This window comes from Cnephaeus nilssonii (assembly GCF_951640355.1).
Source record: "Cnephaeus nilssonii genome assembly, chromosome: 17".
Classification (NCBI taxonomy): Eukaryota; Metazoa; Chordata; class Mammalia; order Chiroptera; family Vespertilionidae; genus Cnephaeus; species Cnephaeus nilssonii.
The window spans coordinates 12875385-12897110 of NC_137088.1; the positions used below are offsets into that span (position 1 = coordinate 12875385).

General features: G+C 44.7%; 1 protein-coding gene across 6 annotated transcripts in view; it reads right to left on the reverse strand.

The window, feature by feature from the left end:
* Positions 1-9024: 9024 nt before the first annotated feature.
* The window catches only part of CNOT10 (CCR4-NOT transcription complex subunit 10), a gene marked incomplete at its 5' end in the record, with an annotated part of 55887 nt that continues 43185 nt past the window's right edge, over positions 9025-21726 (reverse strand). For 2 of the 6 annotated variants that reach the window (XM_079795628.1, XM_079795629.1), the window contains 6 exons: positions 9028-9598; positions 10552-10627; positions 13925-14052; positions 14250-14285; positions 14766-14896; positions 16243-16356. In XM_079795628.1, coding sequence (XP_079651754.1) covers positions 9447-9598; positions 10552-10627; positions 13925-14052; positions 14250-14285; positions 14766-14896; positions 16243-16356 — 637 coding nt within the window. In that variant the 3' untranslated portion in view covers positions 9028-9446. Of the gene's footprint in view, positions 9609-10551; positions 10628-13924; positions 14053-14249; positions 14286-14765; positions 14897-16242; positions 16357-21726 lie in introns of all 6 variants that reach the window. The other 4 variants (XM_079795631.1, XM_079795632.1, XM_079795627.1 and 1 more) reach the window with 4 other exon arrangements.

Sequence of the window (21726 nt, forward strand, 5' to 3'; positions counted from 1 at the left end):
GCGGGCACATCCCCAGTGGTGGGTGTGCAGGAGGCAGCTGATCGATGTTTCTCTCTCATCGATGTTTCTAACTCTCTATCCTTCTCCCTTCCTCTCTGTAAAAAATCAATAAAATATATTAAACAAACAAACAAAAAAAAACCTACTTCAAGTGTCCCATCTGGGAAGTAAGTCATTTCTGATAGGCTCCCTCCCCGGACCAAGACACACACTCCCACATTCACGCTGCCATCATGGTTCCTGTCAAATCACACTGCAGTAAACGTACACTTCTGTCTCCTTTATAGAATGGCCAGTTCCTTGGAGGCAGGAGCTAAGTCACAAGCTCCAGTCTGGGCAGCGGTGGCCCTCACTGACTCTTTGTTGGATGCTGGCTGCTGGCTGCATGGACGATAGTGGGTTTTCAATGATTGCCAGTGCCTTAGGACTACCCTGTCAGGGTATAAACCTCTCTTAGGAAAATTCCTAATCCTCGTGCAGCCTGTTGGCCTATCCTAGAGCGTTATCTGGCAGGAGGAAACAAATACATGTTGTCATCGTATGTGAACAATTTATTTCCCTACAACCCACCCCTTTCCTCTTATTTTATCTCTTATCTCTTCCTAGCTTTATTTAGTTTTACCTATTTTTGTTTACTTTGTATTTTGAAATAGTTTAAACATTTTATTGATTGATTGATTTTTTAGAGAATGAGACAGAGAAACTTTAATTTGTTGTTCCACTTCTTTATGCTTTCACTGGTTAATTCTTGTATGTGCCCCGACCAGGCATTGAACCTGCAACCTTGGTCTATCAGGATGTCGTTCTAACCAACTGAGCTACCTGGCCAGGGTGAAATAAAATTAAATGTAGAGAAAAATTACAATAATAATTCAAAGAACTCCCATATTTCCTTTACCCAGAGTCCCTAAATGTTAACTATTTCCTCATTTGCATTATCACTCCTTCTCTCCCTCTCCATATATATGTACATATTACATATACAAAATATGTATGTATTATATATGTGTGTGAATATATATATATATATATATATATATATATATATATATATATATATGTTTTTCTGAACCATTTGGGAGGAGATAACAATGCCACTCTATTCCTAATCACTTGTGCATTTCCTAAGAATACAAACATTATCTTAATATAACCAAAGCACAGTGATCTAAATCAGGAAATTTAGCATTGATATAATACTATTATCTATTCCCCAGACTGCAGTCACATTTCACCAGTTTTCCCCTTCATGTCCTTCTGGCAATGTGGGTTTCCCTTCCCAGGCCCAGTCCAGGACAACAGGCCGCCTTCAGGGGTCATGTCTCCGCATCCCCTTTAATCCGGGTCGGACCCCAGCCCTGCTTTTGTCTTTCAGGACCCTGACATTTTTGAAGTGTCCAGGCCAGTTGTTTTGTTTCCTCGTGGATTTCAAAATGCCCCTAAGATTGTACCTCTCACCAAACTCTCCTCTGATCCAGACTCAGGGGAGGGACTCTCTGCAGGGCCTTGTAAAACCTTAAATAAACTACATGAACAAATTCCACTTTGACCACTATCTTGTTAAAATTCCTTAAAAAAGTTAACTCGTTGGGCTCAAAGCACCTTAACAAAAGCCAGGCTGTGCTTCTCCCAGCATTCGCTGTTCCTCAAAGGGTTTTATGTGCTGTTTAATGATTTTTCACAAATAGTTTTTCTTGCCCTTAAAGTCGTATTAATTGAATTTTAATTCAGTAGGATCACCCTCTAAAAAAGGAACACTGGCTATGCAGGTTGAGCAAGTTAGGGCCCCTAGACCTACTTAAGGCCTTTTGCAAGCAGAGTGGGAATTCAAAGGGTGGCAAATAGAGCCATGCAGCATCTTAACGAAAAAGTCCCTTTTTCATTCTCAGCCGAGGAAAACCTGGATGGTCTAGGAAAGGAAACCACTAGCTTTCCCAATCTACTCACCCTCTCAGATTTGATTTTTCTTCATTTGATTTGATGGGTGGCCTAAGACCACTCCCCCATGGCCCAAGTCACCCTCCTATGAGCTTCATTTTCTTCCATTTGTCCTGCTCCTTTCAGAACTTCACCCTCATCAAAACAAAAACAATAATAATAAAAAAAAATCCACTTTTTAATTTTTATGTAAACATTTTTCAAAGCCCTGGCCAGTGTGGCTCAGTTGGTTGGGCATCGCCGCATGCTGAAAGGTTTAATCCCTGGTCAGGGCACACGCCCAGGTTGTGGGCTCAATCATGCAGGAGGCAGACAATTGACGTTTTGCTCTCACATTGATGTTTCTCTCTCTCTCCCTCTCCCTAAAATCAATTTTTAAAATCTTAAAAAATTTTTTGAACAGATAAATATTGTTGAATTTCCCAAAATACAATATTGTACCAAGAAAAGTATGGACTTTCTCTCCTGAATCCTGGACTCAGTCTCACCATCCTTAGTTGTTTCTGCTGATTCAGGCAGGTTTCCAGGAGCCTTGAATGCTTTTGTTGTGTGAATTTCACTGAATGAGTCATTTCCTATTTTAATGAAAATTTCCTATTTTCATGATCAGCCTAGGGCAGTGATGGGCAACCTTTTGAGCTTGGTGTGTCAACCTTCGCCAAAAAACTGAGCATAGCTCGGGTAGTGTGTCACTTTGAGGAAAAAACTAACTCCAAGACTCTAGTCGCAAATGTTTCATCCTCAGGAGCAGCAAATGTTTCATCCTCGGCATGCGGCCGCGTGTCATCAGAAATGGCTATGCGTGTCAGTGCTGACATGCGTGTCATAGGTTTGCCACTGGCCTAGGGGATGGATTTCAGTAGATAGGTAGGTAGATAGAGAGCTAGTAGGTAGATAAACCAACCCACATTCAGAATTATATAAAACGTGATTTGAGAGGGTAATTATAACAGAAATACTGGGTTAGTCAACAGCCACTGGATGACTTACGTGGCCGGTAAGGCGCTGGGCAGAGAGGCCAGATGAAGGCTGCTAGTGATCTCAGATTCCTGATCCCTGAAGCCACGGTTGGGTGTTTTACACTGCCCTTATGAAAGGCCAGAAAGGAAGAAAAAGCTTATTTCTTACAACTGAGCAGACTGGATTTTAGGCAGAAATCAGAGACTCTGGGAACCACTCCTAAGACAGCTAGAGGCCATTTATTACGCAGCATTCTCTAAGGAAGTACTCCTTAAGCTGCAAAGTGAGCATTAAACTCATTGTACAGATGTGGAAGCCGAGGTCCAGAGAGGGCAAGCAACCTGCACACAGTCACACAACCAGGAAGTGGCAGGGCTGCGATTTGATCCAAGAGTGTCTAATTCCAACGCCCAGGCCTTTTAGAGGCAGGAAAACATTTAAGCTTCAGAATAGGGGGGGTGGGCAAGGGCGGGGGTGGGGGTGGGGGGATGGTGGGGAAGGTAGCCACCTTTCCTTTACCCACAAATAAAGTAAAATAAGATCAAATTAAACAAACGAAATAAAGTAAATAATGAGATTAAATAACATGAATTTAAAAATAAATCAGAGAAAATGAAAACAAAACAAACGAAATACATGACACATTAGTAAAATGAATGTGAAGTGAAATAATAAACCAAGTAAAATAACCAAGTGGAATAAACAAAATGAAAGGAAATAACTAAAATAAAACAAAATCAATAAAACTAAACAAATATGAGAAAATAAGTAAAGTGAAAAGAAAACGAATCAAACACATCATCATTCAAGAACACTGAGTATGCGCTTTTCCGCCAGCATCTTTGGGCTCCCAGGGGTCGGCCAGGGAGAAAGCTCAGCTCTAGGAAAGGCTGGGTCCCCGGCACTGCACTCCTCCGACCACCCAGGCCGGTAAGGGTGCAGCCCCGCTGGGGAGAAGGGGCGCTCCGGGCTTGACAGTGACCCGGCTCTTCCCGGGCTCGTTTCCCGAGCCAACTGACCGTGCCGCCGGTAGGTGGCGCTCTGCGTCCCGAAGCCCACGCGCGGCGCCTGTGGATCAAGTCGGGGCGCTGCCGGGGCACCAGGACAGCCACCTTACACCGCGCATCTGCACCCCCGCCGCCTCCTAGCCCTGTGGGCTGAGTGTCTCCCTCCTCGCCCCGCCATCTCCGGTCTCTGGGCTGCTCACTGAGGACGAGCCGCCCACTGGCTAGTTTGGAGCACCTGCAAATGTCCTATCAAACGCAGGGTTCTTGCCACAAGAACACAAATGTGCAGCTGGACACCCAACGCTTTGATCTCCCTTGATGGAATGCGTGGTTTTACATAACATAATTGGAAGTGCTAAATAGCACCTTGAAATTGGAGGGAAAAAAACAATTCACCTGCCTGGCGCCTCGGGGAAAAGCTATTCATTCCCAGCGTTCCCAAATAGCTACCTGTGGCTTCAGCGGGGATGAAGGACGGCAGAGGACACTTGCAGACGGTCTTTCCGTCGGTCCCAGAAAGTGCCCTAGGAGCTGTGCTGGGGGAGGGGAGGGCTGGGGGTGGGGATGGGGACAAGGGGCCGCTCGCATGCAAATGCCGCGGTGACAATCCAGCCGGGCGCCTGGGCGCCTCGGGAAGGCCGAGGCTGGAACAAAGCATTAGCATTTTCTCCATGTGAAAAGCCCGCATTCCTGGGCCCCCCGAGGCCGCGAGGGCGCCGCCCCTCTCCGCATTCACGCTCCGGACCACACAGAGCGCTTCTCCAGCCAAAGGCTCCAAGGTTCGTTTCAGCTTTCTTTTGACCCGGGCGATGCATACGAAATGTAGATATTTCCCTAAACGCCGGCTTTGACATTTAATGCGATCCTAAGTAGTCTGAAATGTGGACCGGATTAAGACGAGGCTTGGGGCCCACAGGGACACTTGGCCAAATCCTCCTAAATCCTCCCGGACAATTGTTGGTCACCACACGGATCCCCTCTGCCCCAAATGAGGGGGCTAATGAACCTCGCTGCCTCCTCCCCCGGCGCCCCCACTCCTACCCTACAGCCTGTATTTCAGCCCTGTTCTTCCCAGGGAGAAAAGGAAGGTGAATGTGTCTAAGTGCGGGTCTGGTTGCTCTAGGCTGGCCTGCCCAGGAACCCACCTGTGTTGGGCCGCTATTTAACTAACACTCGATAAGGCTCAGAGAGGGTCAAGGATGCCGGGTCCCTGTGAACCTGGGGATTATGTTAATTGGCCAACCCAACCTTGCAAGTAGTTCCTGGGACACTGACAGGCCTAGGAAGAGAACATCATCAAAAATTCTTCTGTTCAGCCTGGTGGGAGTGGCTCAGTGGTTGAGCATCCACCTATGAATCAGGAGGTCACGGTTCAACTCCCTGTCGGGGCACATACCGGGGTTGGGGGCTCAATCTCCAGTGTGGGGCGCACAAGAGACAGCCAATCAATGAGTCTTTCTCACCATTGATGTTTCTCCCTCTCACTTCTCCGAAATCAATTAAAAATATATATAATTCTTCTGTTCAGATTTTCTTGTTCATATAGAACAATCCTTACACTGTATACTGAACAGGAAGGAGAAGAAAGCAAATGACAAAGAACAGAACACAGACTGTGCCTGCAGATTTGCCCCGTTACCATGGGCCTCAACAAAAAAAGCTCACCAGCCCAGAACATGCCCTGGTAAGCCTGGTGGAATGAAGAGTTGGGACATAAGAGACTCTCCTTGCAGGTCAGGGACCCAGGGAGGCAGTGTGAGACAGCGAGGGTGTGGACACAATGAAATTGGAAGTTCTTAGGAGCCCAGGAGACTGAAGCAAAGCCCTGGGGGTGGGAAATGGTGACGCCTTTTGGGTGATGGCAGAGAATCCAGTTTGGGTAACACATAGGTGCTAAGGAGGGATCCATAGAAGCTAAGTAGGAGAAGGGAGCAGTTACCATGAAAAGACCCTGCAGCTCCTGAAGGAAGGAACCTCTGGGAGGGAGTCAGAGCTGTTGGAGGAAGTCGAGGATGCCAGTGAACTGGACACTAGCCATTTCCAGAGTAACTTACCTTGGAGCCCCCTGCCCCCTACCACCTACCACCCACCTGCAGTGCTACCTCCACAATGTCAACAGGTTCAGAAAACAGTCCCTGCTATGAATATTACACAGTGAAAATTCCTACACTGTGGAGTTCCTGGTGTAGCAATAGCAACAATGGCCAGGCCCTTAAACCTCATTCCAACCTCGTGAGGTAGGTACTGTTTGCATCCTCATTTTACAAATAAAGAAATGGAGGCACAAAGAAGCAAAACAACTTGTTCCAGATCAAACTGTCCCAGGGGGAGGACCGAGATTTGAAGTCAGCCAGAGTCTGGCTCCAGAGCCTGTGACGTCATCACTTTTCTCTAGGTGCAGAGGGTGACTGGGCTGAACAGCAAGAGGGAGGGGTTAGTGAACTCACCTGTACTCAATGGTGCTCTTTGCATTCACCATCTCACACCAGGCCCTGAGGAAAGGTACCCTCATTTTGCAAACCTGTCAAAGAACTGAGAGAGAGAGATCCAGCATTTGCTCAAGGTCCCTTGGGTTGAGTAAGGGGCAGAGCTCCTAGCTAAAGAGTCAGATAAAGGACTGTGAGTGCTGGAAACATCCATCGGGGCATGTGGTTATGACAGGGGGCAGAATTAGAGGAGTGTCCCCCCTGTGCAGGCAGGTGGAAGAGGATCAGGAAAGGCCACTGAAGGTCGCTGGGCCTACATGCCAGTCAAGGAAGTGGCCAGAGCAGAGCTCTGTGGGGGGCCTCCTAAGGAGGAGGAGCCAGGAGGACTACCCCAGCCCTTCTTAGGGTTCATATTCCTTGCAGTTTGGGGGACACCTACAATCACATTCTCATTGGGCCAGTGAATTCTGCCCCATTTTGCAGCCGAATGGATGGTGGAGCTTCAACAGGACTCTTCTCAGAACTCACGTCCCCATCAAATAAGATGCCATCCTTTGAGGCTAGGTCCTACAGCACCCACACCTGTTAAAACTACAGAAAACCGTAAGATCCCCCTTGATGGCACATACAAGAATCAACCAATAAATGCACAAATAAGTGGAACAACAAAGCAATGTTTCTCTCTTGCTCTCTACAATAAATAAAAAATTAAAACCTTTTAGCAGAGTTAGTATTACTTTAGTTAGTAGGTGGCATTAACGAAAGGGGGTGAGGGCGGGGGGGGGGGGGCAGGAGAAATAGGTGGGAAGAAGCCTTCCTGGCGAAGAGCTTACATTTAACGTGCCGGGATCTGCCAAGGGTGGCAGTGGAAGGCAAAGCTGGGCTGCTGGAATCCCAATTTGACACAAGGTATCAGATACAGTTCTCAGGCTGGGAAAACATTTGAGGGGGCTGTTCCAGCAACTGCAGCAGATACTGGGCAGGGACTTCACTTCTTTCCCAGCCTTCCTTGCAGCTAAGGATGGCTACCCGAGGCCCTGACCGAGGCGCTGTAAGCTGAGGTCTGCTGGGCTTTTCTGGGAAAGCTTTGGTCCTGACAGTCTCCTACCAAGACAGATTGCCGTTGCCCTTTCACTCTCGCCTTCCATGTGGGTATAAAGCTGGACCATCTTGTGACCATGGGGACAAAGGCACAAATGCTACACGTGATGAGGGGAAATAGAGCCGAGTCCCTGCTGGAGAACCAGAACCCAGGCCAGCCGGCAGCTGCCTACGTGCCCCCTTCAGTGAGGGAAAAACATTCATCCTTTAAACCGCGGATCCGTTTTTTGCTACTTGTAGCCAAATGTGTTCTTATTTAACACAACAACAGTAGGACTAACCTGCCTCTTGGTGATTCCCGCTTTCCCATAAACCAAACCGCAAGTGGGAAAATTTCTCATTTCTTGACACTTCTTCCAAGATTATCTTTGAGTATAATTACAGCCCTTTTCCCACTTCACACAACCCAGGGCCCGGTGGGGTCCTAGCCATTTTTGAGGGCTGTAGACTCCCTCTCCAGAAGGGGCCCAGGTTAAGCAACCCTGCGACCATCCTGCAGCGGAGGAGGGGTCCCACAGAGCTGGGGCTTGCCTGGGGCTTGGAGAGTCGAGGCTGCACACCTGGACCAATGGCCAGTGACGCTTAAGGGACCTCCTTTCATCTCTTCTGGAAAAGGCTTCGAGAGGCCCAAGGAAATGAGGGCCTGTATTCTGGACCTCTATGGAAAGAATCTGTTTTGTGTAAAAAAAAACCTGCAATGTGACAGGCCTGGCCGGGTAGCTCAGTTGGTTAGAGCATAGTCCTGACACGTCAAGGTTGCGGGTTCCATCCCAGGGCAGGGCACATACAAGAATGAATCAATGGATGCATAAACAAGTGGAACAACAAACCCAAGTTTGTCTCTCCCTCTCTCTCATATCAGTTAAAAACAACAAAAACTGTAATCTGAGGGAAGAGCAACAGGCCCATGTGCACATCCCTGCGTCGGAGTCATTGGCAGGCAATGTCTGTTACCCCACAAATGCTCAGTTCTGGGATACAGCCCTAGACTCTGGTGGATTTCAGCTAGAATAATTCAGATAAAGTTCTGGATAAATCCTGGGCTATGCAAACACTCCCCTTTCTAGCTGTGAAACCCAGGGACCTGCATGGAGCTAGCTAGCGTGATACACTGTTCCAAATCTGAGAACTGAAGAGCAGCAGACAGCAAGAGATACTCCTAAATGACTAGCTTTGATGAATCTACCCATCTTTGATTTTTTTTTCTACTTCAAGTTAGTATATTAACCCTACGCACAAATTTTGGCCACGTTGATCCTGCAACACATACCTGTCTCCGGGAAAGGAGCTGTACATTTTTGTTTGCATTTGCAAAGGGGTTAGTAATAAAGCTTGAACAACTTGCTAACAGACTCTAGAATCAGTGCCTCTGCCCAAGGGTACGGAGGTGACACAGGACCAGAGCCCTGAACCTTGCTGTCTTCACTTGTGCTTTTTAGCAAATTGATTCCTATCAGACCAGTAATCTCTTCTTTTGGCCAATTTTACTAGCCCTCTGTGTTTTATTCTGCATATTTGGCCCTTTTATTCATAACTAGGCATGAAACACATGAACTTCTCCTCCCCTGTGCCTCCGGGTCAGCTTCGGGATGGGCTACTCATCTACTGCTGAGGTTGTTCTCTCAATTTTACAAACTTTAACACTAAATAAATCTCAGATGCCAACATACTCTGAACAGTTAGTTGCAAGAAAGACAAAATATGTTATATGAGACTGTTCTGGTAAGACCATGATTTAATTACCTATGACACAGATACATTACATAATGGCTCCAAATTAATAGTCTAGCAAAGATTAAAGAAAAACAGATGAAAATTAATTTGTGAATCCTTAATTTTAAGTGAGCTTCCGGCAAAACAAAAAATAAAATCAGGGGTTAGAATCGTTTCAAATTGTATGTCCAAAACTAGCACCCTTCACCATCTGTCTTTTATTCATTTTGCTGTGATACAACTAAAAAGGCCCATAAGTACTCCCCTGGGTCTCAGGTAACAGTTTTCCAAGAGCAAAATATCACTTTCTCTGTACAGTGAAAGCTGGCATTTGGATGGGCTGGATCGGGTGGACGGGCTGAAACACTGGCTTCTTTCTCATTTCAGAGAGTGTTTTCACTGTAGGGAGCAGTTGATTCCTTTTGATGATCTGTAAGGCCAGCTGGGTATTACCTAAAAGACACTTCCCATTAAAAAAAAAAAAAAAGAGCATACAACAATACCACCACATCTAAAGCAAGCCACTGGAATCTGCGAGGGGGGTTAAAGATGTTCTGGAAGAGCAGGGGTCAGCCCTCTGCTATACTCTGGAATCACATAATGTCTCTGTCCCAGCCCCAAAAATTTGATTTAGAGATCTTGGGTATGACCTGGGCAATGGGATTTACTTTAATCTCCGCAGTGATGCTCAGGTATAGCCCAGGTTGAAAACTTGTCTATGGGCGGAATGCACAGAAGGGACCTAGAACCATGCACGGACCCTAATCATGCCTTCCAGGAGGCCAAGGCCTGCGGGGTGCCAGGCACTTAACGCCCCTTCTTCAGCTATCAAGAGGGGAGCCTTGTAAGGGTTCCCACGATCCACAAGGAGGTCTGACTTCCAACTCTATTTCTGTCTCTTCTAATATCTCCCACTCACATATCTTCTCTACTTCATGTTCTCTCTTACGTGGGACCCTCAGCCTTTCTTCCAGGGAGCCACATCCTGGAGGTTATACCAGTATATACTCCAGACGTGTACGTGGTATTTAGGATTGCCTAAAAAATTCTCAGCAAAAACTGGTTTACTGTAAAACTCATTAATGATATCTGTGTTCAAAATACTCAGATATATAACCCAGAGCCACTGGCATTCTGACTCATGATCTCAATTAGAGTCATTTGACTGCCTAAGAGAAAGAATTAATTATAATTAAGTGTCAGAAGTTACGCTATTTTGCATTTTTACAGATAAAAGGAAATACACTTAACTTGGAAGAAGTAGGAGTCTGCAAAATACCAAAAATTCCCTGGCTACATTTTTGTTTAGAAGAACCTGATGGGTAATATCTTCAAGGAAGGCAAAGTTCCAATTTCAAAGAGAAAAAAACAGACCCCAATAAGAAGAGGAGGAAAGAATTCCTTACCGTTCTGCAGTTCAAGGTAGACTGCCAGTAAGATGGCTTCAGGGGGTATCTCTTTAGGATGGATCATTGAAGCCGCCTGTGCTCAAAACAAAAAAGACACCCGTGAAACCAGCAGCTTAAGATACAAACACCAAAACCAACCAACCAACCAACAAAAAACCGAACAAAAAGGATGCCAGCCTACCAATGACAAGTTAGCAAACTTATTGAAGCTCATTCCCACATGACCTCCCAGGGACCACTATAGTTCTGCTCTGATGGCTCTCAGATGCCTTTGTCTTGACCCCTACCAACGAAACCAGACACGTCATTTTTAGTTAAATATTTATTTTCCCTTGCCTAATCCATAATGAGCTCTTCAGAGGGGAAAGCCTTTCTGCCCCCGTGGCTTTCACTTGTCTGGGTTCTTCTATCTCCAGGCTATATTCAGTTCTGAGAGTCAGACCCTCCCGACTCCACTCACCAGCCAAGTCTGTGGTGGCTTTCCACCACAGATACACTGGCACTTAGAGTAAAATCTGCATGCCCATTTGTCTTCCTGTGTAACAGGTCAGCACTGTAACCTGCAAGTTGCCAATGTTAGCAACAGGAATTCAATCCTAAAAGGCTGGCGATATAGGCCTGGCTGCTTTCTCAGTGGTTAGAGCACTGGCCCTTAGGCTGAAGGATCTTGGGTTCCATTCCAGGTAAAGGGCACATACCCTGGATGGAGGTTCAATCCCCCTTGCCCACCCCCTCCCCCTCAGGAGCTTGAAGAAGGCACGAATTGATCTGTCTCTCACATGTCCACGTTTCTCTCTCTCCCCACCCTCTCTCCTTCTCTTTCCCTTACACTCTCTTTAAAAACCAATGGAAGAAGTACCCATGGGTGAGGATTAAAAAAAAAAAAAAAAAAAGGCTGGCGATACAGAAAAAAGCCTACCACTATGCCTATCATATGTCTTCATTCTTAAGGACTAAACTACAATTTAGTCAAAATAATTTCTTTGCTCAGGCAACCTGCTGTCCTTCCTCAGATCCGAATCCATTACCAGCCAGCAGCTTCTCTCTGACCTGGTCCTCGGAAAAGGAAACCTGGACTGCTCTGGACAACGGTGCTGAGGTCCCAGGTTTATTTCCTCAGCCCTGGCCTCTCGGGGCTGCAGCCTTTCTGAAGCTTACCACTGCCTCGTATTTCCCCATCCGGTTTCAGGTCCCCGTGCTCCCAGACTGCTTTGCTTCTTCCCTTATTCTAACCAGGAAGTGTACTTCTACAAGTATTTATTGGCCAGATAATAAGCAAGCATGCAAATAACTGACAACCAAACAAACCTATTTACCTAAATGCTAGGGAGAGAGGAAAGGGGATGTACTGTGGACAGGGAGAGAAAAAGCGTTTCTTTTGACGGAGAGCTTCCAGGCGAGGGAAGCCTGCCCTACTCCGGGCAGGGTCCGTAGCTGATAGGCAGAAAATGGGGAGAAATGGCATCACAGGCCCGCAGGCCGAGGTGTGACTGCGGGAGCTGTCCTTAGGTCCAGACACTTGCCCAAGTTCAGTTCCTGGCAGCATTAGGAGAAACCTCAGACGAGTGGGGATTCTTGTCCAGAGCACATGCTCCCGAGTTCCTCGGGAATGAAGCAGGGAGCTTTCTGTCCCTCCCACTACATTACCGAGGTGGAACAACTCAGACCAGAAAAGGAGACTTTATATTTCCAGGACCTTCTTTTTTACATATATGTTTGTTTTTTTTTTTTTATTGGTTTCAGAGAGGAAGGGAGAGGGAGAGAGAGAGAGAGAGAGAGAGACAGAAACACCAATGATGAGAAAGAATCCTGCACAACCGGGCATGTGCCCTTGACTGGAATCTAACCCGGGACCCTTCAGTCCGCAGGCTGATACTTTATCCACTGAGCCAAACCGGCCAGGGCAGGCCCATCTTTACTGTATACAGGCAAGCTCACCATTACAGCATTTTGTGAATATTAAACTCCATTTTCCCTCCAACTGACTACTAACATAGGCCATTTGTTATTCTTCGCATTGACCTCAGTCTGCAGCTTTATCTATTATGAGACTTAATGGTGTTTGGCTTACTCGCTGTTCAGAACGGTCAGGGGTGGGCAGGCAACCTCAGAAACATGTACTCAGAAGCCCTTTCCAACCCTTCACATCACTGTTCTGCCCTCCCAGGCAGGGCGGGCCTCCCAATTAACAAAGGTCCAGCCATTGGATTAACCTACAAACCCAGGGACCAAAACAAACCCCCGTTCAGACCCCGAGCCAGGCCATGTGTGTCTCCCAGCGTGGCAGCCGCCAGGGCCACCTGCTGCACGAGAACCTGAGCGGGACCGTACACGCTGTGACTCTACATCAAAAGCCCTGTTTGCTGCTGTCATCGGGGCCCACCAGCACTTTCAGAAGGGCTGTTAACCACTCCTGCCTTGCCGAGAACAGTGGAACCCTGGAACTCTGACCCACTTAACTCCTGTACTCAACTCCTAGAGAACATCGAACGTGTTTCCCTGGATAGTCCATCACTTAGCTGTTCTGATTTTGGATCAGAGATGCTGACCAGGTGCCACTAAGGTGACTAAGCATCACTCCTGGATATTTCCTGTATGGTAAGCCCCAACACTGCTGGACACACCAAGTGGCCTTCACGGGAAGGCATCTCCGAAGCCACCATATCCTGAGAGTAGGCTCAATTTCAGTTACTCTGACAACATCTGCGGATGTCGGCTCTCTCATGTGCTGCTGGTCAGTATGTCTCTTGGCACAAACTTTCCGTATAAAAAATCTTAACATCTATATACCCTTTGATTTTGTAATTCCCCTTTTTAAATAAGCCCTTATTTAGATGGCTTGCAATCTTTTTTAAAAAAAATCCTCACCTGAGGATATGTCTTTATTGATTTGAGAGAGAGGGAGGAAAAGGGAGAGGAGAGAGAGAGAGAGAGAGAGAGAGAGAGAGAGAGAGAGAGAGAGAGAAATATGTTGATGTGAGAGAGAAACATTGTCCTGACCAGGGATCAAACCCGCAAGCCTTGGGTATATGCCCTGACCACGACCCTTCCGTGCACGGCCCAACACTCCAACCAAATAAGCCATACTGGCCAGGGCTGGTTTCCAATCTTTTGAAATTTAAATTATTAAAATCATCAGAAAAAAACTCTCCATTAAGTGCCTAGGTTCATTTTTTTTTTTCCTAATCAAGTCCTAAATTCATTTCAATACTGCTCAGTTGTTTACCTTGCACGAATATCTTTAAGCGTGGAAAAGAATATTCTAATGTTTAACAAACTGACCAGGAGCCTCAAACAAAACAACAAAGCCCACACTCCACACCTTTGCTGGTTGCTTTACCAGAGGCCTGCACGGCCCTCTCTGCCTCACCTGGTGCAGACACTTGCGGGCTTTGTCGTATTCGCTCCTCAGGCAGTAGGCGCTGCCAAGGTTAAACAGCATCACGGTCCTGGCAGAGTTGACGGAACTAGGGTAGCACTGAGGGGCCCGCTTCCCAGCTGGGGGAAAAGAGCACAGACACTGGTGAAGAGGTCAGGCCAAGAGCCCGGGAGCAACCCAATCCACTGCCCAAGAGCCGCTCCAAACAAAGCACAGCTCTGCCCCTCAGACTGACAAATGAAGGACAGAAGGCTGGAGTCTAAATCTTTGGGATGCAGGCCAGGCTACTTAAGTATTTACAAAACTTCTCACTTACAGGATTCCATTGCTTCATTTTCTCCTTTGTCTGATCCTGCAAAGACATGAAAATAAATCTCAGGAAGCAGGACAACAGATTATATACCCTAAGAACCTAATTTTCTTTATGAAATGAAAATCCAAGGTCACAGCAATTGTATTTACTTCTCTTGTAGTAGAGGTTCTATTAAAAGACATCAAACTCGACCACCACCTACCACCCCATGCCTGAGAAACAACCTTAAATGAAGTGGATGCCAGTCTTACTCCTTCAAAAAAACTTAGCCATGATTCAAAACTATAGATATAACACTACTAGATTTTTAAAAGTTAGAATTTAGACCACATGATAACCAACTCCTAGGTCTACTTAGCAAACAATTACTACACAAAGGCAGTACAGCTAAAAATGTAGATAGCCACCTAAAACTTCCTTCCCTTTACAACTGTGCCCTTAAATTTCCACACATCCTGAGTTACAACAGGAAGGAGGTGGAAATGGTGACCACTTCTGATCAAATGTGTCCTCATTAACCTTGGTCCTGCTCATTTGAAGAGATCCCTAAGGAGACATCAGTGACATTCTCCGGGTTCAAGTGAGTAATGGCATCAGATATTCTGTCCAGAGAGATGAGGGCTTCCGCAGCATATAAATGACCCAAAAACCTAAAATTAAAAAGAAGAAAAACAAAAAACGGATTTCAAACTGAAAAGGAGATCACTACAAAAATACCCCATGTATAATAAGAGTTGGTATATGTTACATATATTCAAGTCCTTGAACTGATATCTAAAAGTTTATAAATGGATAATTAAGGGTCACTTAAATGTTATCTCTTTAAAATGATCTTAAAATATACAATAATTGCTCTGGCTGGTGTAGCTCACTTGGTAGGGTGCTGTCCCATGAACGGAAGGTGGCAGGTTTAATTCCTGGTCAGGGCATGTGCCTGGGTTGCGGGGTTGGGAACGTGCAGGAGGCAGCCGATCAATGTTTCTCTCTCTCTCCCTAAAAAACAATCTTAAAAATGTTTTTAAAATATACAATAATTTTTCTTTTAACTAAGTAGGAACAAATTATACATACCAATTAAGAAAGTTCAAAATTGGCAAATTTATGCTGTTCTATTTATACAGAAAGTAACATTAACATAAGAAGGTAATGAGGCTCTAAAATGAGAGGCAGGTCCAAGGAGGAATGCCCATCGAGTGAAGGTCCAGAACCAGAATGCTCCAGTCTCTGCTGCCAGAAAAGCCAAAACGCACCAGAGCGCCAGACCGACTGAGACCAGATTTCAGCTGCATCGACTCTGCTTCCATTCTACAGCTTTCTGCTTTTCTGATCATCTATTTTATGCTCATTGATGCCAGAGCAGATGCACATCCTCCTGGCTTACCATAGCCTGCTTCTTCCAGTCTCTTACCTTGAGCCATTTTCCCCACGATGCCCTGACTGATTTTTCAAAATGAAAACATGCTTAGACATGTTACACCTGTGCTCAAAATCTTAATGATTTTTTCCACACGAGAACAAAACAGACAAAGCTAAACTTTTATAGATTTAAAGCTTCCAGAGTTTGGTTCATCCAGTCAATATTCTTACTCCCCCAAAGATTCCCCTGTTCCTACCAAACAGTGTCCTGGGCAGAGCACGCCCACTGTTTCCCCCCATCCCCTGCCGTGGCCTTGCCTTCCTGGGCTCAAAGCTGGACCTCAACTCCACAAGCCATTATCTAACTCCGCCTTTTAAAGGGCCAGCTCAGGTCTCACCCCCTCTAGCTAGCCTGCCTCAACTGGGGGGGTTGTGGGTGGAGGGTAAGAGAGGGAGGAAGGAACATGCAACAAGTGAAAAAATGTCACTATTAAACATGAAATATATGCCAGTTGCTTTCCCTTAATATACATTCATTCCACTGGGGGAGTAAAAAGAAGCAACATGCAAACTAACCGAAAACTAACCGAAAACCTCCCAACAAAATAAAGCAGGGACACACAGGGCAAGTCACACTTACTTAAGAGATCCTGACAGCTTGGGCTGCTGAAGAAGTTTATCTGCGTGATTCAAAGCCATAAGGTTATCACCCAAAGCCAGAGCCACGTACGCACTACAGGCCAGGATGGAGCATCTGCAACATAAAAGGGGAGGGCTGAAAACCCGAGTTACAAAACTGACAGTGGTTACATCTGTTAGATAGGAAAGAACACCCTAGTTATGACTGTGACAATCTGGACACCGGGAAAGCAGAGAGGAAGCCACAATACTAATGGAAAATAATTAGAATGATGTATAAAACGACAGTCTGAAGCACAGTATAGCTATTTCCCTAAATAAATCATCTTTGGCTTCTGACCCCCATCTCCAACAAATAGAGTCACGATATATATATATATATTTAGCCTGTAAAAAAATAATGTAGTTCATGGCTTATTGAGAACTTATTTCCATAGAACATTTTAAAAAAATATATTTTATTGATTTTTTACAGAGAGGAAGGGAGAGGGAGAGTTAGAAACATCAATGTGAGAGAAACATTGATCAGCTGCCTCCTGCACACCCCCTACTGGGGATATGCCTGCAACCATGGTACATGCCCTTGACCGGAACAGAACCTGGGACCCTTCAGTCCGCAGGCCAACACTCTATCCACTGAGCCAAACTGGTTAGGGCTATAGAACATTTCTTTTAACATCCTAGAAATAAAGCTATAGAAGCAGATGTTATTCTTCCTATATTTGAGATTTTGCTAAGAAACACAGTCCACTTACAAAAATCCATTAACTTAGCTACTGTAAAAGTGTCCTTCTCTGAGCCTATTAAGTAGTTTATAGTTCTTACTAAGCAACAACAGAAAGAGTAACTAAAATAATTTCAGTCATACAGATACTATTATCCTAAATGAATATTTAAGAAAAAAAAACCCAGGCTGAATAAATACACGTGAGAATAAAAAAAATTAAGTTACATTTAATTTTGCTAAGTTGGGTTGAAAACCCAAATTTCTGTTTGGTTTTCTACTTAACGTGTGGCTCATTTAAAACAGCTCTAGCTAAAGACTTGACACTAATAGATCACTCGAATGTTAAACAACCGTTCCACAAAGCAATCCTAAAATAAACCCTTGTCAAATAGAAATGAAGTCTGAATGGCCGGCCGCAAATGACCTGACTCAGATACAGGGTTCTGAGTTATGTTTACAAATTACAATACGTATGTATATCATTAAGTGCATTTGGGTTGTAACTTCAGTCTAAGGAAGAACGTAACCATATCACCACTGAGTTTTCTAACACTCTGAAATCCTCTGGCTGGAAACGGCCTTTTCTAGTAAAAGCCCAGCTGGGCCAGTTCGGGAGTTTCCTCTCACGGGCTCACTCCTGGCTGCCGGAACCTCAGAAAACTATCTACTAAAGAAAAAGCAGCCCCTCAACTTCGAACAACACAGAAAAGTAGACTGGTCCCGGAGAAGGCAAAAGTAAATTGAGATTTACGGCCTTAGGCTGCGATGGTAGGGCCCAAAGACTGCCTAATGCGGTTCCTTGTTTTACCAATGGAGAAACCGCGATCCAAAGTAATTAAATACACTGTTCTCTAGCGTAGAGGGTGTGATTCGAGTCAGGCTAACAGTCAACACTGTGGACTCCCAACTCACTGCTCTCCCCAGCCTATCTCACTGCTTCTCTATCAAGCCCCAGGATTGCCCTAAAAATAAAGCAGAAAGATCAGATTACATTAGGATCTGTCTATGCACATGTTAACTTTGCATATACATGTACCTGCTGCCTTTTTAAAAAGGAAGAGAACAATTTAACCCAAATATTACAAGTTTAAGTACTGTTACTGAGCACGTCATTGAAAACCTGAGAGGAGGATTTAAGAGCAGGCAAGTAGTGCCGTTTCCTGAGGGGCTTCCCTAACAAGCCGACTGTCAATACCCCTCTCTCTCCAAGAGCGGTCCTCACCAGCAAGACCACCCCATGGCCAGGGCCCTGGGGGATGCTCTTCCTGACAGAAGACTCACAGGCCCGAAGGAGGGAGGCAGGCCATTATCTCCCTTTTTCAGAAGCACAGCCGTGGTTAGCTCCCCGGTTAGCTCCCCGCGTAGGGAGATCAGGGAAATTCAATTTCCTCTGTTGGCCTACTTGTAGGTTTTATTTTACAATGGCGACGGACATTTAGTTATCAGCAATGCAGGCATCGCTTCTGAAGGAGGAGGAAGACTTTTAAAGCCCTGGGTCGGGTGTTCCAGAGGCCTAGGAAGACCAACTCGGGGCCCACCACAGTCACAGAGCTGAACACCCACTTTCACTGGTGACTTTGCCAAAGATGGGGACAAAACAGAAGCTCCTGGAAAGCAGCAGCCCACATCTTTTGTTCCCTCCACAAAGACGAGAGCAACTGCTCACCACCTGCGGTCGGTGTTGACGAGGTCTTCACTGAAGACCACCGCTTCAGTGTTTTCAATGTACTTCTCAGGCACCCAGAGCCACGCGTGTCCTGTTGGCAGGTCACCCTGCTGACCAAGCCGATCCTTCCTGGGAGTCGGGGGAGCCACCGCGAGTGCCCTGGGTCCCAGAGGCCAGGACAGCCTCTCTCTCCTCAGGCGGGCTCGCTGGGAAAAGTCTGCCCTGGCCTCTCCCGACAGTAGGGGGGCTATTACTGCTCCAGCCCACTGTCAAGCCCACTCTGGGTCCAGAAATCAGTCATGTAAGATTTGCAGCAAGGATTCTGTTTCCCAGGAAGTCCAAACGATAATTACGTACAAGGTAAGAGTCTGTTAACTTCTGCCCCTTTTCCCATAAGATACCATTATCAAATCACAACGGGGTAAAAGATTCTAATAATAAAACAAGCTTTCTAGGAAAAAAAAAAAAAACACACTTAAAAAAAATATGTGAATGCAAAACTTGAAGGATGGCTTTCTGAATAAAAAATACATTAGGATTAAGCAAGTTCCACCGCATGAAACGCAAAGTAACATTTCTGTCCCTCTTCTCTTGGTGCCTTACAATGGCCCCAACTCACCTCTCCTCACCCTCTCACTCATTCTCCTCTTCCTCCTGTCCTCTTCTGCACCATTCCCACAGACCGGGAACCCCGGAAACGTGCACGGCTTTATCTACTAAGCCCCTGGAGAACACACTTTACTTCTGATAGTTGCTACTTAAAATATTGACACCCCCTGCCCTCAGCCCCACTGTTTCCTCGAGTCACTGTCCAATCTGCTTACCAACCCCTCAGTGGATCTGACAGTTCAGCAGACTGGAAGGACTATACCTCCAGGGAAGAGACACACTAGCTTCTGCACGCTGTGGAGGATCTCACACAATCCCACTCTCTCCTCCACACGCTGGAGAGCTGGCTCTAGGTCCACAGACCGCCAACCCTTGGAAAAGAAAAGGACGAAGAAGGGAAAGAAAAAGGAAAAAAACTCCTTTCCTTAAAGCACCAAGTTACAGCAACAAGCTATACAAGATTGGGCATTAAAATCTGTCAAGCCATATATTTCATGAATTAAATATATCTAAAGCAAGTATCTGAAGTAGTTTAACCCTTATTAAAGCGAGGTTAGAATGGGGGGGGGGGAATTCAGGAAGTCACCATTTGTCAAAGGAAAATAAATTCACTAAGTGATCTCATAGCAAACATTGTTTGAAAACTTGACTGCAAAAATTCAGTAAGAGAAATTCTTCCAAAAAACTGAATATAGTACTGGATTTTAAAATGTAAAAAAAAAAAAAAAAAAAAAAATTCAAGCTGTTTCCATTTATCTGTAACCATCTAGAAAATGGTAAACCTGTCAACTTTCAACTCTTAAGAAAATTCAAAAGTTAAATTAGGTAAGTTTTTCACTTCGTATCTTCTGTAAACATTTTGCTTTCCAATAATAGATCTATGCAAAAAATTTTTAAAAAAATCTTACTGACAAACACACCCAAATCCAAAACAAATAGAAGCCCCGTATAAAGAAGCTGAAAAGGTTTTTCGTTTTAACCAAATCTAGCATATTGGAGAACCCGGTCCACCCCAGGCGGCAAATAAAATGCATAAAGTCACAGACATTTTATACGTGGACAGGACCTTACGATCACCCAACTCCATTTACTTATTGGACAGAAGAGAATAGTAAAGCCCACAGGGATTAAATGATTTGTCCGATGTCAGCAGAGGCCTGGGGGGTTTCGACAGTGCAGCAGACCACTGAAGAATTATTCTAACCCTGGCCTGTGAGGAATCTCATCATCAGTTCATCTAAATGAAATCTGGGACGCACATGTGAATCATGCCAATCTGAGCACAAACTGCTGAGAACACAAACAAAATGTCATACCTAAAAAAAAAAAAAAAAGTCATACCTGCAGGCAGGTTTCTTCTTTGGAAGAGTTTATTAGATGGACACGCTTTAGCAGGACCATACTCAGTTACAAGACTGAAGTGGGGGAGATTCAAAAGATTATTAGCCATAATCTTGTTTTAGGTATGTCTCATGAGGTACAATAGAACCACTAGGCTAATACCAAAAGAAATGTGATTCCTTAAGCACACTAAAACTGCCTATGATATTTATGTTATTAACCATTTATTTGATACATTTCCTCTTATAAACATTGGGCCATGGGAAGTCCCTTTTCACTGGATGGGAAATAATGAAGGTTCCACAATTTATGTTTATGAAATAACTGGGCTTAATTAAATTTGGTCTCAACATTTCTTTTTATCTATTTTTAAGCCTCTTATTTTAAAAAGGACACATGGAAACTTCCTTTTTATTTTGTATGCTTTGATTTCAATTTCTCACACAGACATTTCCCACATTAGTCTCAACATTATTTCCTACCCTTTTCCAATTCTATTATACTATTTTCCAGGTTCTAGAGCAGCCGCCATTAAGTTTTAGAAATTAAAATTTCAGCTAATATCACAATCTCAGAATGAACAACCAAGATATCCTCTAATATGCTACATGGAAACTCAGTACATACTCATGACAGTTATTAAACCACTATGCAAACATGAAATGTTAATGTGACTAATTTTCTGAACTATTTCTTTATTATTAATAAGATATCAGTATGCAAAAGAATTAAGTTGAGCCCTTATCTCATACCATATCTAAAAATTAACTCAAAATGGATCAAAGACCTAAATGTAAGTGCTTATAAACCATAAAACTCTTAGAAGAAAGCATGGTAAGCCCTCAAGACCTTGGATTTGGTAAAGGATTCTTAGATATGACATGAAAAGTGCAAACAAATAAAGAAAAATATAAACAACTTCATCAAAATGAGAAACTTCTGTGATTCAAGGGATACCTTCAAAAAAGTCTAAAGACAACACAGAAAATGGGCAAGGGTATTTGCAAATAATATGCCTGATAAGGATCTTGTATCTGGAATATATAAAGAACTCTTACAACTCAATAACAAAAAGATAAATAACCCAATTGAAAAATAGGCAAAGGATCTGAATAAACATTTCTCTAAGGAAGATATACAAA